Source organism: Callospermophilus lateralis, chromosome X, assembly GCF_048772815.1.
Source record: "Callospermophilus lateralis isolate mCalLat2 chromosome X, mCalLat2.hap1, whole genome shotgun sequence".
NCBI lineage: Eukaryota > Metazoa > Chordata > Mammalia > Rodentia > Sciuridae > Callospermophilus > Callospermophilus lateralis.
This window is the reverse complement of record NC_135325.1, coordinates 86,788,937-86,805,383: the sequence shown is the minus strand read 5'-3', so window position 1 is coordinate 86,805,383 and position 16,447 is coordinate 86,788,937. Positions and strand designations below refer to the sequence as shown.

The following is a 16,447-nucleotide window of genomic DNA, read 5'->3' as shown; positions in this document are numbered from 1 at the left end:
TCTTTCTCATAAAATATGTGCTATGGCTGGGTGCGGTGGCACTGCCTGTAATTCCAGCGACTCAGGAGGCTGAGACAGTAGGATTGCGAGTTCAAAGTCAGCCTCAGCAAAAGCGAGCTGCTAAGCAACTCAGCAAGACCCTGTCTCTAAATAAAATACAAAATAGGGCTTGGGATGTGGCTCAGTGGTTGAATGCCCCTGAGTTCAATCCCTGGTACCAAAATAAAACAACCAACCAACCAAACAACAACAACAACAAAAAAAACTATGTGTAGGTCTCCTGACCTAAAGCCCTGAGTAAAAGCTTACCTGCCCCAGTGGTTGTCACTTCTGGTTTGGCTGGTGGTACAAAGGGAGGCCAGTGTGATGGATGTTTCTGAACTAATTCAAACATCCTTAAATTTTCCTTTAGAATTTCCTGGGGAAATACAGAAACAGTTGTAAATACTGCAGTCACTATGTTTCTGTCCAGTTGGCAATCTGAGACCCCAAACCTTAAGAGGTTAACAGGTTGGAAAAATGATATAGCATGTATACATATCATCTACTTGAACCATCTGAAGACCTGAGACATCTTCAATTCTAGATACTGTTGGCCTGGCAGGAAGTACCCTGGAGGGAATAGCTCATGAAGCCCTATATGCATTGCCCATGTTCCATTCTAAGGCCAGAAGCCTAGGCCTAGCTCAATTTAGGGGTGAGGTATTCCTGAACTATTGGCTCCAAAGAAATTTTACTTAATCAAAATAAATATGTCCCAAGAAAATATTGGTACATAGTGGCATGGTTTCAGTTGTAATCCAACATTTAAGGTATATATTCTAATTTAAATCGACATAGTCTTATCATAAAATTCTCATTCTTGTTTTTTATTGGTCCTTTTAGTTATGCATGGCAGTAGAATTCATTTTGACATAATTATAAAAGCATAAAATATATCTTGTTCTAATTCAATCCTCAGTACCTCTTCCTCCCCTTTCCTCCCTCAACCCTGTTCCCTTCCTTCTACTCTATTGATCTTTCTGCCATTTACCATAGTTATTTTTAGATTAATTTCTTGTTTAATTGTGATACCAATACAGTTTTGCTACACTCTGAAATATAAGTAATGCTCTGAAAAATAATTTTCTATTATATCTCAGGAAATTATTACTTGTGGTTCAGATTCAGTTAAGGACAGTAGTGTTAACTATTCATTCACTTGAGAAGAAAAAAATCTTTCCTCCTTATGCTTGCAAAGGCTCTGGGCTTCCTCCATCTCTTGAATCCTTTGGTTTTGCAGAGAGATCTTCTCATCTCCTGCCACCCTTTCTGATGCTTTTTAAATTAACCCCTATGATCTCCCTTCATTTTTCAACAAGCATTTATCAATATCTTTCATCTCTATGGAATGTGTTAGAGGCTGATAATGAGGAAGGAAGAGAAAAAGATTGGAAAGCCAGTGATATCACACAAGATACCAAAAAGAAACAATAACTTCATGTGGATTTCTGTACATTGTGATTCCTTTAAAAGGTAGCATGTGTATATATTATATAAGTAAGAGAGTAAATAGAGGGACAAGCTCTCTAAATCATGATGGAATATATTAAGCTATAAATGGACCACTAAAACAAGTACAAAAGTGCTTTAGGTTTCTTTAACCATCTCAGTGTTATGAATAGAGTAAGGAAGAATTTAGGATTGATCAATGTGAAATTGGCATTTTTAGGTTAAAACAATAGAATGTTAGTTGACTTTCAAATGACTTGTGGGCTTAATGGGATGAAACATTAAATTACAAGTATGTTTGAGACAAAACATACTTTCTTTGGTTTCCCCAAATTTATGCACAAATCTTCATATCTGATAGATTGTCTGTTGCTTAGTTTCTTTCTCTTATAATAAAATTACATCAGACTAGGTCTATGTTAGTATGAAAAGCAATCTTAAACAGGAATTAGACTGAAGAGCTTCCATGTTTAAGACTAAGGAAAACAAACATCTTTACCTTCTGAACAAGACTACACCAGTTATCAAAGTCTTTTTCTTCTTTGCAGAAAAATCCCTTGGGGGAGGGAAAGCAAAAGAACACAACTTAGCATTGCCCTTTGTATTGCAAGATAAAGGTATTGGCTGAGAATTAGGAGGTGGGTCACCCTCTTGCCCACGTGTATTTCCAACAAGAGAGGAAGATTGGCTGGGCCTCTCTGTCTCCTAGCCCATTGCCTCACTTAGATACATACATTGGGATTTTCTTGTTCTCACTCTGTCTCTGTGCTTCTCTAACTCTTGCTCTCTCTTTTCCCTGTCCCTCTCCACCCATCCTGTGAGATATTTTAACTTGAAGATCAGTCTCCAAAGCACAGGGTTAATTCTATCACATAAAATGAACAAATATGCACAATTCTAAAGAATGTTCAATTAAACCAGCAAATAGAAGCCAAATAGTACTTTTAGTTAGAGGCAATACTTAATAGGTGGCTTTGGCCTTTAAGGAATGATCTATTAGAATAGACAGAGCCAGCAGTTTCCTTCTCCTCCTCAGAGATATCCCACAGTAGTGAAAGAATAGTTCATGGCAAGAGATAGACTTGTCAGCTCTTAATCACTAGTGTTCTAATGATTGGGTTAAAGGGGGAACAGACAGGCCTATAAACCCCTGGCTACTTCACAGGCAGATGCCCCTTCAATGCATGATAACAGCAATCACACTTCTAGGGAAAACCTGTAATTTCTTGACATGTATGCATCAAGAAATGGACACTGTCCTCCCAGGAGGTGTGCCCCAGCCATACCTATATTATTCCTTGTGCCCATGGGTGATAATTTGATGGAAAAGGACGAAAGGTAATAATACTAATAAGGACACTTGTAGAATACTTGCAGTGTGCCAGGCCCTCTACTAAGTGTCTTATGCACTTTGCACCTCATATAACCCTACAAGGAAGAAACTATCATTTCCCTTGTTTTGTGACAAAAAAGTCCAAAACTCAGTCTATAGCTAGGAGGTAGCAGAGCATGAATTCTAACTTGAGCAGTTTGTCTCTGGGGTCCTTTCCTTTCCCATTAGATTATGCTGCCTCTCATGGGAGTGGTGAGCCATGCTACCTAACAACCTAAATAACTCCCAGGGAACCAATATGTAACAGGGTGGCATTGTATCCCCTCCCCAACCTTCAGATACTAACCAATGCTACAGAAGGATCCAAGTTCAAGATGTTCATTCTCTGTGGGGACTGCTGGCAATGGAAAGTCTGATCATCAACCATTCCATTCTCTTCAATGTCAACAAAGGTCTGGGTTGTGTGAGGGTCCAAAAAGATGAGCTCATCACCTGTTTTGAATGAGACATGCTTAACATTTGAATAACCACTGGCTCTGGCCCCACTGCTATCCTTAGGAAAAGGCCCCTTGGTTCTCCTAACCCCTTTCTTGGTGACAATGAGAATGGGATGACAGAAAGCCTGAAGCCAGGGTGAGCATGCTTAAAAGAAGCCACTTGTGCCCAGCTCTAATTATTCAACGAGAAAACTGACCCTAGCATTTACATCTCCTCAGAGTTCAAGTCCAAAATGGAAAGCGACATGTGTGGGAAAATGTGGGAATGAGAGAGCACAGATGACATGGCAGGCTCTGTGAGCAGCAGTAGCAAAGAAGTTATAGTAGAGTCACCAGGCTCTGAGTCCAGGAGCCATTAGGGAGCTGTCTGCCTCTTTTGGCCTTGGAAAGCATCTCACTCAAGATCATCAGTTCTCAGATCTATGCTTAAGAGAGTGCCTCTGGTAAGGGAACAGGCCTTAGCCTTCAAGAGAAATGCTACCCAGACTGAAGGGGAATTGCTAACTCTGCTGAGGACTGCTAACTCCAGGTCTTGATTTGGTAACAGGTTAGTCATTGTTAGCAAGTAAGTAAATCCTACCAGAAAGCACTATCTTTGCTACATTAACAGCAGTACAGATGCACCTCACGGGAAAACTCACTTGGAGATGCCTGGCCTTTACATACAAGAGAAAATCCACACTATATTCATTCCATTGAAAAAACCTAGCCCTCAAATGTCCTGGCAGGAGTTTGGGATAATAAAATATCTACTTTGACCTAATAGTTCCTCTAATGGTCATCAGCACGGGTCAAATAAGTAAAAGTACCTAAGACAGCATATAATTTCACTGTCCAGGCCTGACCACCATGTGGGTCACTTTCCTCAATTGTTTCAGGTGATAAGAGACATCTATCTGCAGCAAAAGAATGGGGTGGAGAGGGATGTCCCAAATACCCTTTCTGGTATGGCATCCAGGAATGAACATCTATATTCTTCCATTGGTAAAGAATGTATTTTTGATGTCTGATGAAAAGTTTAACTTTTCTGTACTGTAAACCAAAGAGAAATTCTTTAACTCTGTGCTAATTTTCTTATTTTTAAACTGGGGCCATTGGACCTATGTGAGTTACCTCACAGGATGTTATAAGAACCAGAAGATTTCATCTCTGTGAAATATATATAATACAATACAAATACAAGGTGATCACAGAAGTATCTTTCTTCAAATCAAAAGAATTCCCCTACAAATATATGGTATCCCCATCTGAGTTGCTTTATGAAAGTCAAGGTACACATCCTCTAGACCATATATAGGTGAGATTCATTGTATCAAAATAACCTCAGATCACACTAAAGAGTAACAACCAAGATGTAAAGAAGGAAGCCTAAGATAATAGAAAAGTGAGAGGATAAGGAAGTTGAAGACAAGAAGATAGAAAGGCAAAGCTAAGCTATAACCAAACTCTCTGCCACCAGAGTGTTTCCAGTTAAGGTGCTGAGAATAATAACGATGTGTCTGACTAAGCCCAGGACCTTTCCCCATGGGTGGTGTGTGTGTGTGTGTGTGTGTGTGTGTGTGTGTGTGTGTGTGGAGTAGTAGTAGTAGTAGTAGTAGAGCTTTACAGGCTGTCTCTTTTCTGATGGTGATTATAAGACACTAAAAATCGTAAAGTAATTCTAGAAATTATGTGAAGACTGAAATAAGTTCTCAACTGAGGCCCAGGAAGAAGAATCAGGCTAGTCAACCATTTACAGAGACAGGGTAAACGTCTGTAAGCATTAGTGCTGTGGGTCTCCAGGTAGCAACCTATGCCCAAGTGCAAAGAACAAACATTCCTTCTCTCTAGGCAGGCAAGACCTGACAACCAGAATCTCATCCAAGGTGGCCAGGGTCTCTCACATAGAGCTTTTCCCAGCTTCTCACCATGCAGGGGGCCATTAGGGAAGCAATGAAGTGTGGTAGGCAGAGATGACCCAACTGGGATGGAATCCTGGCTTCACAATGCTTTCTAGCTAGGTGACATTTTAATTATATAACGTAGAAGATGAAAATGACAGTCTCTACCCTATGGGGATGTTTTGCAAACAGTGACAAGAAAAAAATCCATATGTGTTCAGTACAGACACAACTTTTTTCCAAATATTTTTGATCCCCGGGTTGGTCAAATCCACATATGTGGAACCCACAAATATGGAGGGCTGACTATATATTTTTGAAATATTTTCTTTGACAGGAACTCAAAAGCTTAGAAACAGAGAGCATCTTAAAGTGACATAATTCCAAATACTGGATTTCATACTTAGAAAAATAAAAGCCACTAGGGGCTCCATATTTTCCATTATGCTGTAGTTCTCAGACTTTACCAGTAGATGGAAGCATTGGAAAGAGCAGAGGCAGCTGCTTAGCAACCACCCTCTAGAGGAAGCCAGGAATAACCGAGGTGTTGGGATGAAGCCACCTTTCACTAAGAGCATACTATCTACGTACTTGGCTCTTTTCTGAAGGCTTTACTGCGACATGACCTAATGGTGAGTCAGGGATTAGCTTATTTCACATAAGAACCTGAGACTGAAAAAGTTGATATCCTCTCCCTATAGTCATATAGCTAACAAGTAGGGGACTGATGTGTAACATCAGGTATGTCTGCCTGTTGCCATCCCACCAAACCTTCCCGAATCTCTGAAGAGACAGGTTGGGGAGGCTGATCAAGGCCATCTCCACCATGTCCTATACACATCCCTTCATGTCATTCCCTTATAACTGCTCTAGCTCTCCTTGCCTGGTGGCCAATCTAACTTCATAACTTCCTTGAAGCCCATTCTCTAAGCACTCTATTCCTGCCAAAAGCATCCTGTGCCAAATTCCCCTGGATGTATGACTTCCCTGCTTATGATCTTCAGCACTAACTGGGTATCTGGGCCCTTAGTACTCAAACCATGGTCTATGGACCAGCAGCATTGCACCACCTAGTTACAAAAGTAAATCTTAGGCTCTGCCCCACACATACTGACTCTGCATTCTACTAGCTTCTTACAGTAACCTGTATACATTCAAGTTTAAGAGGCACTGGGCTAGCTCATTTTGTGTGATCAGAGCCTTAAATGTCTTTTGCCACAGATAGTAAGGAAGATGCCTAGGTCTCCAGAGGTGTTGACCTATGCAGGGAATTCCAGGCTGCTCAGTTAAGATCCACATTAGGAGGTTAGTGGTTTTAAGGCTTAGCTCTCACTATTGGGAAAGAGAAACTTCCATCTTTGTCACCTCTAATTTCCACCCTGGCATGACTCTGAACATTGAATAAGCAAGCCCAGCTATGGGGCATGGGAAGCCAGAGAATGTTCCACCTAACCTGATTGCCTGAACCTCCATAAGAAGGGGATCAACAAAGCTAAGGGACAGAGACCTCACTGCCTGGGCTCCACAGGCAGGAAAGAGATGTTCTGGAGCAATACTGTGACCCTGGGGCAATCCCATGAGAAACTGAAACCATCTTATCAAGAGGAAAATATGGAGGTACTGAAAAGGAACCTGCTTTCCATCAGGCATAAGGCAGCATTACCTTTTGTAGGTCAGGCTAAACCCAGAAGGAGCTGACCAGAGGTCAGAATATCCCTGAGCTAGATGGGGGCCCACTTACTGGAACTGCCTGGTCTCCCATGCACACCTTCACCCCATACCCTCCCCTAACCCATTATGACTTACTTGCGATTCATCCTTTCTTACCTAAGAATCCTATGAAATAATAGGCGTTATTTGGCTTTCCTCCTAATGCCCCTAAAGACTGTGGCATCTTAAAACACTCCTAGAGGGAAAGAGAATGCAAGATTCTCAACTCACTTGTGGACTGCTGCTCACGGATCTCTGTGCTGACATGGCGGTGTGATGGGCAGGAAGCAATGGGCTTGGGGAAAGAAGCAACTTACTTTGAACGCGTCTACATACACAGGATTTATTTGGTTTATGCCCAGGCGAAGGGGCACAATGAGCAGCAGGGGTTTCCAGGCTAGGCTGAAGGCAGAGGTGCCTTTACTGTGGTTTGAAGCAGTCAGAGAATCAGAGATGCTTTCATCAGCTGTGTCAACACTCAAGGGTAGGACACAGCACATTTTTTCTAGAAACAAAAGACAAGAAAGCTGGGTGAGTAAGAAGTATCTAGCCCTACGAGACACTACAAAGGTAAAACTAACAGGGACCTCACATGCTCCCTATCTTGCCTAGAAGGCCCCTGCCCCAGCCACCAGAGCCCGGCTGGCCCTACTTCCTATAGGAAGCCTAGGCCATTCCTTTAGCTTCATGATCTTCTTGCTGGCCCATGAGCACTTGCTTAGCTCAGTACAAGTATTTTGGGCTCATGGAAAGAATCTCATTTCTCAACTAGCCTGCAAGTCTTGACAGGGACTTTGTTTTTGGGTTTCTCTAAATCCCATGGCAGGGTAAACAGGCTTGGACAAGGGTTGGCCTCCATGAGACATCTACTGGTAGTTTAACAGATTATACAGAGTTTGGTTGTCCTGCAGGGAAGGGAAGTGATACTTCTTTGAGAGGCAGCAAAACCCTCTAATGTTTTTCTCCCATTAAGAAGGCTAAAAATGAAGAGAAGCAGAGCCCTGTGTTTCTCTAGGGCCCCCTGTCCTGGCAGAACAGGCCAGAGAACCCCAGATTTTCAAATGGTGAAGAACAAACTCATCACCCACCAACTAGGAAGGTAAACAGGCTAGGGAACTCACTGATATCTTCAATGACCACTGTGTTATCCATTGAAACATAAACAGCCAAGGAATTCCACTCATCAAATAAAGCAAGTTTTCTGCAAAGGAACACATAATGAGTCACAATCGGGGAAATGAAAATAGTAGGAAACAGTACAATTTATGCCCAGTGTTTCTGATGTCACCAGAGAGGCTGGTGTTTGGGTTATCTCTGGCTCCTTTGAAAGAGCTCTGAAGCATTCCATGTCTAGGGACTATATTTGAATCTCAGAAAGAAGACTCCACTTCCCAGCATGGAAACATCTATCTCATAAACGATGGTACTCCTACTGAGTGAAAAAGAAAAGTTACCTCTAAATCCTAAGAGATTTTGTTTCCTTAAATAAAGACATTCTGACTGACACCTTGTCTTAAAAAAAGAGGAAATAATGTTGTCATTATATATATATATATATATATATATATATATGACTTGGGTGTAGGTCAGTGGTAGAGCACTTGCACAGCATGCACAAGGTCCTGGGTTCTATCCCAGCACCAAATATTTATATATATATATATATATATATATATATATATATCATAGATAATATGCATAATGAGTCTCAGGAAAAAAAGAGAGGAGGGGGGAGAAAGGAGGGGAGAGAATGAGAGAGAAAGATGCATTCTTATTTCCTTCCCAGCTACATTGAGAACCCTATTTAAAGAAAGTTAGACCACAGATGACTCAAGTGTGGGAGCCTTACTAGTCAGTGGCTGAAGAGAGACAGTGTCAAACTGCATGACATCAGGGCAGATTACTAAGAAAACCCTTTTAAAGGAGAGATTAGCTGAGGCCGAAGTAAATCACCCTTCCCATTTTCCCCTTACCTTCTTCCCTTGCCAGTTTGAGAAGAGACATGTTTAACTTGGTTACTTCTGGGATATGTGAGTAAAGTCCAGTTTCATTGGACAAAAGAAAAAAAAACATTCTCTCTATCAAAGCAGCTCCCAGGAAGAAGTTAATTAACATTACACCTGTATTGCATTCATTTTATTTTTTTACTTATTTTAATTGGTATATTATAATTATACATAATAGTGGGATTCATTATGTCATATTTGTACATATTACATTCACTTTAATGCATTATATTTCCCCATAATAATAAAAATGATGATGATGATGGTATGAGACATTCCTCAACTTATGATGGTTTGACCTAAAACTTTTTGACTTTACTGTGGTGCAAAAGCAGTACACATTGAGTATCAGGATCTTTCCCCAGTCTAGTGATTTACCACCCAATACTCTCTGTTGTTGTTGTTGTTATTATTATTATTATTATTTTAGTACTAGGGATTGAATCCATGGGTACTTAACCACTGAGCCACATCCCCAGCCTCTCTTATTTTTTGTTTTGAGACAGGGTCTTGCTAAGTTGCTCCTAGCCTTGCTAAATTGCTGAGCCTAGCTTCAAACTTGTGATCCTCCTGCCTCAGCCTCCTGAGTCACTGGGATTATAGGCATGCAGCACTATGCCTGGTGCATCTGATACTCTCCTGTAATGGTGGGCAGTGGCAGTGAGCTGCAGCTCCTAGTCAGCCACAGGATCACAAGGGAAACAGCCCATACTCTACAATGGACCATATAACTAAGCTGTAATGTTCGGTAAGTTAGATATATTCAGTGTGCTTTCAACTCATAATATCTTCAACTTACAACAGGTTTATCAGGCAGTAATTCCAGGAACATCCATATTGTTGTTAATGACAACAACCACAATAGTCAGAGCCCACATAAATTATGTGGGCTAAATTATGTGCTTCCGTTTGTTTACTGTTAGAAACCTCAAAATTCAGAAGAAAGAAGGAAATTCTAAGGGAAGTAATTTAAAAATCAGGTATTTCAAGCCAGGTTCTAGGCTCAGCATAGTAGTTCTAACCTTTTACACTTTCTGCCCTGGGTTCCTAGAGCAGTTCCTGAAACACTGCCAGTTCCTTGCTCAGCAGAGTCAATGATACCCAAATGACACTCTTGACTAAGGCAAAAATGTGGTTTCCTGTTAGGAAAATTACATTATAAGTTTTCCTTGGATCCCCAGAAAGCCCAGGCTGCTCCGAACACATCCATATTTCCAAAGCAGTTTAGTTAATTACTTAGTAATGGATTAATTGCTAATAATTGAAACAGGTACCCTTCTTTACTTTACATGGAGTAGGCCCTGCCATAATGCCCAGGAACTGAAATACACTGTACCAAAGGATGCCTGATAGTTTCATTCTTCTCCTCCCTAAATCTGGCCCCAAATTCTAGCTGTCATTTTCATTCATTCATCAAGCATTTATTGAGTACTTATGTGTGCCATGAAGTTTTATGTGCTAGAGTTACAGAGTGAACAAGAAAAATCTAGCTTCTGCCCTGAGTGTTCATTAACAGACTGTCAGGAAGGAAGGAGGGACAAGAAGAAAGGTGGCCTGTGGTATAGGAACATCAGATGCCCCATTAACTTCTGAAAAGTTGAACCTGACCTTTCCTGTTACATTTGGAGACAAATTCTGGAATTTAACAGGATAACTGCAAAAAGTACCACACTGGCCTACCTTGAATCAGCTAAGAGAAGATAAACCCTAGGGGTTCCTCTCCTTCAATAGGCAGTGAGTTCTGCTAGTTCATTTCAGCACTTACATAAGAAAGGCACCATAAATGTTAAATGAATTAATTAATGGATTTTTAAACTATGGGGGGGGGGGTCCATTTCTTGCTTAGACTGGCTAAGCCTCTACTACTTAATCCTTTTCACTTCAAAGGATCCCCAGGCTAATAACTCCCTGGCACAAGCACATCTATCTGTAGGGTGAGCTACTGGATAAATCCTGGGGTAAAGCCACATGTACGATACAGTAGATACAACTCTGTAAAGCCAAGATAGAGGTCCACACGTACACATTTCAAAGAACTGTCTGAGCAAAATAGTACAGGTGTTTGATAGCTTAGTGGGAATGCAAGAATACTTAGGTTGATGAAAGGTTTAGTTGGCTGGAGGAGGGAAGCATAGGAAATGGTAGAATAGGCAAATGCTAGACTCTTTTACTTACTTTAACACCTGTGCAACTGTGTTTGGTCCAAACCATTCGCCAATTGATTTCCCTTCTCCTACACCCATTTGTGCTGTTTTTATGTGGAAAAAATTGACATGTTAGCAAAATATCTTCCAATGAGCCACAAACTCCTAAATGTTTGCATAAATAATTAAGCAGATGGACAACTTAGAAGAGTCACTTATATAAGGCAGAAAAAGAAAAAGATCAGGTATAGGTATTCCTTTCAAACCACTAATTAAGGATCTTACCCATTTGATGGATAGAATAGCAACAGTCTTTTCTATCTAAGAAGCACTGTAGAATCCGTTGGTATTCTTTGGGTTGTTCTTTTTTATTCTCCCAGTTCCAGTCTTTTGAAGAAAAAAAAGAGCTGAAATCATTATTGTAACTGTTTTTTTTTTTTTTTACCTCTTAGCACTCCTATTGTAACTACAAAGTAGAAGGAAAATAAAGGTATAATATCTAGAAGACAGGAATGATGGAGTTAGAATATTCCTAAGTATCTTTCATCTGGATGATAAAGACTTCTGGAAACTGACTACTTTTCAAAGACTCAGTGGATATAAAGCAAAAGCCAAATAAGTAGTTGACCAAGGATTTGACTTAATTCAAGGACTGGAGCAAGAAAGATATTATATAAAAATGGTATCGCCAACGGTCTTTCTGGCCAGCTATTGTAAACAGGAAGTCAACAAAAAATTGGCAGTGTATCCCTATATAACCCAGATGCCATAATATCTCAGCTCCAAATGGACAGCAATGGCTTTTCCCTTACATTCTGGCAGCATCACCAAAAGGGTTTCACAGAAGGCTAGGGATGGGGTCTATTCTGACATATAGCAGTTTACAGGGAAAGATACATAATTCACAGCTAAGGAAATTTTTTAAAAATTACATGCTTCCATTTTTACAACACCTTTTGAAAAGTCCAGGCTGAGCTTTGAAAAAAAAATACCTTTGCTATCAGGTGTTTGAGGCTTTCATAAGACCAAAGCCAAAATCACTGCAGATGTAGGGATTCCATCTGTGCCTCAGGAACAGCCCCCCAAATCCTACATAGGCCACTTAGAACTTACTGATGACATTTGCAGAAATGCTATTTAATCAATGCTATGGACAGGATGCACTACTCCCATTCTCTCCGTTCTAGGAATTCTGTCTAATGGGACAGATTTCTGAGGCTTAGTTTATGTCCAAGACATAAATTTCTCTCCTGAGGTTTTAGAGAGAGCCTGAATTAATGGCTAAAATGCACTTGAAGCCAAAGGCCATTATCTTTAGACTCTTCAGTTCCCTTTTGCTTCTGATGTTTCTAAAACCAAAGTCTTAAACTTCAGATCCAGCACATCCTTCAAAAGGTGAACCACATCCAACTTTTTCTCATAAGCTACTGAATTGTCCAAGTCTGGGGAAATCCTGATTAGCTGGCTGCTAAGTACCATTAAATATTTGCTGATGACAGTGCTAAGTGAACACTGCCTCTCCATTTTAAAGTGACTGAAGAAGAATCAATCCAAAAGACTTCTTTACAAAATTACATCTTTTAATTCACCTTAACTACAAGGTTGCTTTCCAAATGTTTCCTACTACTTTCTTTTATATTGCAATGATTGAGACTGTTGACTGTGGCTGCTCCCCATTTCCAAAATTTACTTCCAGAAAAAATTATCTCGAAGTGTTTTATAAGTGAGAAAAACTTAAATAATAAGAAGTGATCTGTATCAAGAATATGTGTACAATAGAGAAATCACTGGACAAGGAGTCAGAAGATCTGCATTCTATCCCCCATCTACGTATGGTCCCTTCCTGTTTGACCTTGAGCAAATCACCTCATCTCCATGAGCCTGTTTCCTCATCTATAAAATAGAAATTATGATACTATCAGTGATACAGGATGTCCTAAAGCCTGAAAAAAATGGCAATATGCCTAAAAACCTCCCCAGCCCTTTGCTGATCCTCTCTGAAAACTGTAGCAGGATCTTTGAGCTTGTATAGGTGGGGAACAGGAGCGAAGTTTCCATACCTCAGTTAGCAACAGCCAATGAATTCAGCAGCCCAATCTCATCTAAAATGTCCTTTCACTCTCTCTTCCCAAAGTCTAAATGGACTTTCACCCAAGTGCCTGAACTGGCATCCAGCCAGAGTCATCCTCCAGATGCCCACAGGGAAGCACACACAATGTCTTAAAAAAAGCAAGACTCAAGAGTTCCAACAATGGTTACCCGAAGGTTCTTAATTAATGAAGCTTGCTCCTGAGGAAGCTAATGTAAGGATTCCTTCATCAAATGGACATCCTCAGTGAACCAAAAAACGAAAATAGCACCAGCTCCCTCATTAGGCACTTCCTTTAGGTCACTTACATCCTTCATCAGATGGGCATTTTAAATGAGGTCAAGAAACAGACTTACCACCACACCCTTCTTCCTGCTCCCTTTGTTATCTGGTATTTTTAAACAATAGCAAAGATGGAAACTCCAAATGACACACCTGCCTCAATGCTCAATTCTGTCCCAGGAAAATAACCCTCTGGCTTGATGAGTCACAAGGAAATGCCAGCTGTTTCCCTCTTATGAAGGACCTCATTCACTTGTCAGCCCCCACCTCTTGAGTTTGCAGAGACCAATTTTAGCAATTTTGTTACTGAGTGTTCCTAAAGCTGAGTATTAATGTTAAACCAATAGCAGCAAGTGATACTACAGAGTTCTCTGAAGCAGTTTATAGAACAAATGGAACTCACCCCTTCCTAAGTGTCTACAGATAAGGGCTTGAGCCAGCATCATCTGTCCACAGCGCAGCATACATCCCCAGCCAGCATCTGATGATGGGCCCGTTCCCCCTGTTGGCAAGATGGATGAGCGTGACTTATGAATGAGTTCCTTAAATTGCCCTTTCCTGAGGCATCAGCATATCTGGGACTCACACAAGACAGGCATTCTTTGAAAACAGAGGCAAGAGATATACTGGGATCAAACAGGATTTGGGTACAGGGTTGGAAATTTAAATAACAATGCTGAATCAATCAAAATGGGTTCTGTGGCCAAAGACAAAACAAACAAATGAACTAAACCTGCCCTTTGGATTTTCTGCTTGGAGACATCTAGGTATGCATGCAATTTTGACGGGTGACTGTACTGAAATGTATGACTAGCAACAGTTAGTCCATTCAATGTCATCACTCGCCAGACCAAACTGCCCTGCACAGCTCATTTGCATGGCCCTGAACTTCTCAGAGAAGCCAGTGTTGCCTTAGTTTAAGAACAAATACTATGAGAGGTAGTCATCAAAATGGCCCATGAGATTCAGAAGGCTCTTAATTGTTGTAAATAAATATTATGAAGATCTCAACAACAAAGACAATTTAATATAGAGGGAAAAGCCCTAGATTAGGCATTAGAAGACCAGTCTAGTTATATATCCAAGTCTCATTTATAGACTGGGGATAATAGTACATACTCTGTGTACATACTCTATAGGTGTCGTGAGACTTAAATGAATGTGTGCTAGAACCCATGCAGGATGATACAAACACTTGATGTTATGAGAATAGTCATAATATAAAATAATAAAACAAGTGGGCCAAGGTTTCCTTTTGTTGTAAGGACTGAAAGAAATTTGCTAAAGTGAAATAGGGAGAAGTAAGACAATTTGTGAGCTGGAAGGGAAGTCCTTTGCTCTCGCTAATGCTGGAATTATAGGCCAGAGTAGTATGAAAAGGTGAAATGGGGTCCACATAAAGAATAAATTGTCTATTCCCCAAACATCGTCAGACTGAATTGGAAATGCCTTTCAGACTTGCAAAGACCTCCTCACCCAGAGAAAGTTAACAGTTTGGAAACATTGGGTATTCTAGATTGTTTTTTTTTTTTTTTTTCTGTTACTGCTCGGAGGACTTTTTGTGAAGAGCAAAGAAAATGTCTATGTAGACTTCATATTTGCTCCTTCACAGAAAGGTTGATTTCATTTCAATTACAAGGTCCATTCCTGTGTCAAAATTGGTCAGGTTTCTTCTTAGGAGAGTACCTTCTACCATTTGTAGGCCCTTTGGGGATAGGTTTGTATTAGGAAGTAGCTACCCAGCTTGCAAACATTTTACAAATCCTCTCAAAAGGAGCATACTTATTAGCTTTTAGAATGGTCTTTTTGTTTTTTTTAGATGGCAGTTAGAAATTGATTAGAATTAGTTCTAAGAAAATCTACTCTAATTCTTCCCCCAATGTCAAGGTACTTTCATTTAATAAGAAAAAAAAATCAAAGGAATGATTTTCTTCCCTTCAAGATACAAATTGTCCTTAATAATCAAGTAGTTCTACAAAGCAGTAGACTATCATTTAATTGATGTTACCCAAAATAAAAGCTTATGTTATTTTTTCCTTACTCTCAAAAGTAAAACAAGTAATGCCATCTGGTGCCAGAACACTTGGCAGTAGGGTCAAAAGTGTACTGCCATAACATGTCAACACTGTGGAACCATATATGATGAGGTATTTCAGCAATGAATTATTTGGATGAAGTGGGAGACCTTCCAACCTCCCTAAATCAGATTCTTTGCCATAGTGAGCTGTGAATTCTGAGGTTTCTGTGAAGTCACTGATAACTTCAGACAAGCTATCTAAAAGGAAGAAAGCACAGTATAACAAATGGTATACCTACCAATTGGTGAAAATTTCCTTCTGTATGTAAACCATAGACGAGCACTTATATCAGATAACAGCTTAGATTTTTCTGTAATTAAATGTGAAATTAAAATTAAATCACCATATCCCATCTAAAAATGTCTGCATTTGACTTCTAAGCCAGAAGCAAAACTTATTTTCAAATAACTATTCAATTCCATTGTTATGGGGCTAGGGAAATTAATAGGAAACCCAATCTCATTTTAGTCAAATAATTTCAATATTTCTCCTCACCACAGCTACTCTACTAATTGATTCAATGATGCTGCATAGTTCCTGTCTTTTCCTCATTCAGCTACATAGTCTTCCCAGGTATTAATACTGAGGTCATGGCCAAAAGACAATGAATAGGAAATGCAAGGATCTGAGATAGTCCACTAATAAAGCAATCATCCCCAGCCTGAATGATAGTGGTTGGATGGATCTCTCATCAGTGCCCACAATCTATTACCTAAAACTAAGGGATTTTATGTTTGTGTATGAATGTGTTTGTGTGTGTGTGCGTGTACATGTATAAGTGCATTCATTTAACAGAAAAGGAATTGTCCCTGCTAAGCAAATTAAGTGTGTGAGAAATTTATCTGTAGTGCCTAACGAAACTGGTATTCATAATCTAAATGAATATATAACATCACCAATGTTTTTGTGTATTTTTTCAAAGCATGCTTTCTTGCAT

General features: G+C 40.0%; 1 protein-coding gene across 3 annotated transcripts in view; it reads right to left on the bottom strand.

Annotated features, from left to right (window-relative positions):
- Atg4a (autophagy related 4A cysteine peptidase) overlaps positions 1-16,447 on the bottom strand; it is a 55,286-nt gene that overhangs the window by 1,469 nt on the left and 37,370 nt on the right. For 2 of the 3 annotated variants that reach the window (XM_077106516.1, XM_077106517.1), the window contains exons 3-12: positions 15,749-15,820; positions 13,836-13,934; positions 11,347-11,448; positions 11,093-11,165; positions 8,033-8,112; positions 7,229-7,416; positions 7,029-7,107; positions 3,171-3,316; positions 1,991-2,047; positions 310-418 (exon numbers count right to left, since the gene is read on the bottom strand). In XM_077106516.1, coding sequence (XP_076962631.1) covers positions 310-418; positions 1,991-2,047; positions 3,171-3,316; positions 7,029-7,107; positions 7,229-7,416; positions 8,033-8,112; positions 11,093-11,165; positions 11,347-11,448; positions 13,836-13,934; positions 15,749-15,820 — 1,005 coding nt within the window. The remainder of the gene's footprint in view (positions 1-309; positions 419-1,990; positions 2,048-3,170; positions 3,317-7,028; positions 7,108-7,228; positions 7,417-8,032; positions 8,113-11,092; positions 11,166-11,346; positions 11,449-13,835; positions 13,935-15,748; positions 15,821-16,447) is intronic. The other variant, XM_077106518.1, reaches the window with a different exon arrangement.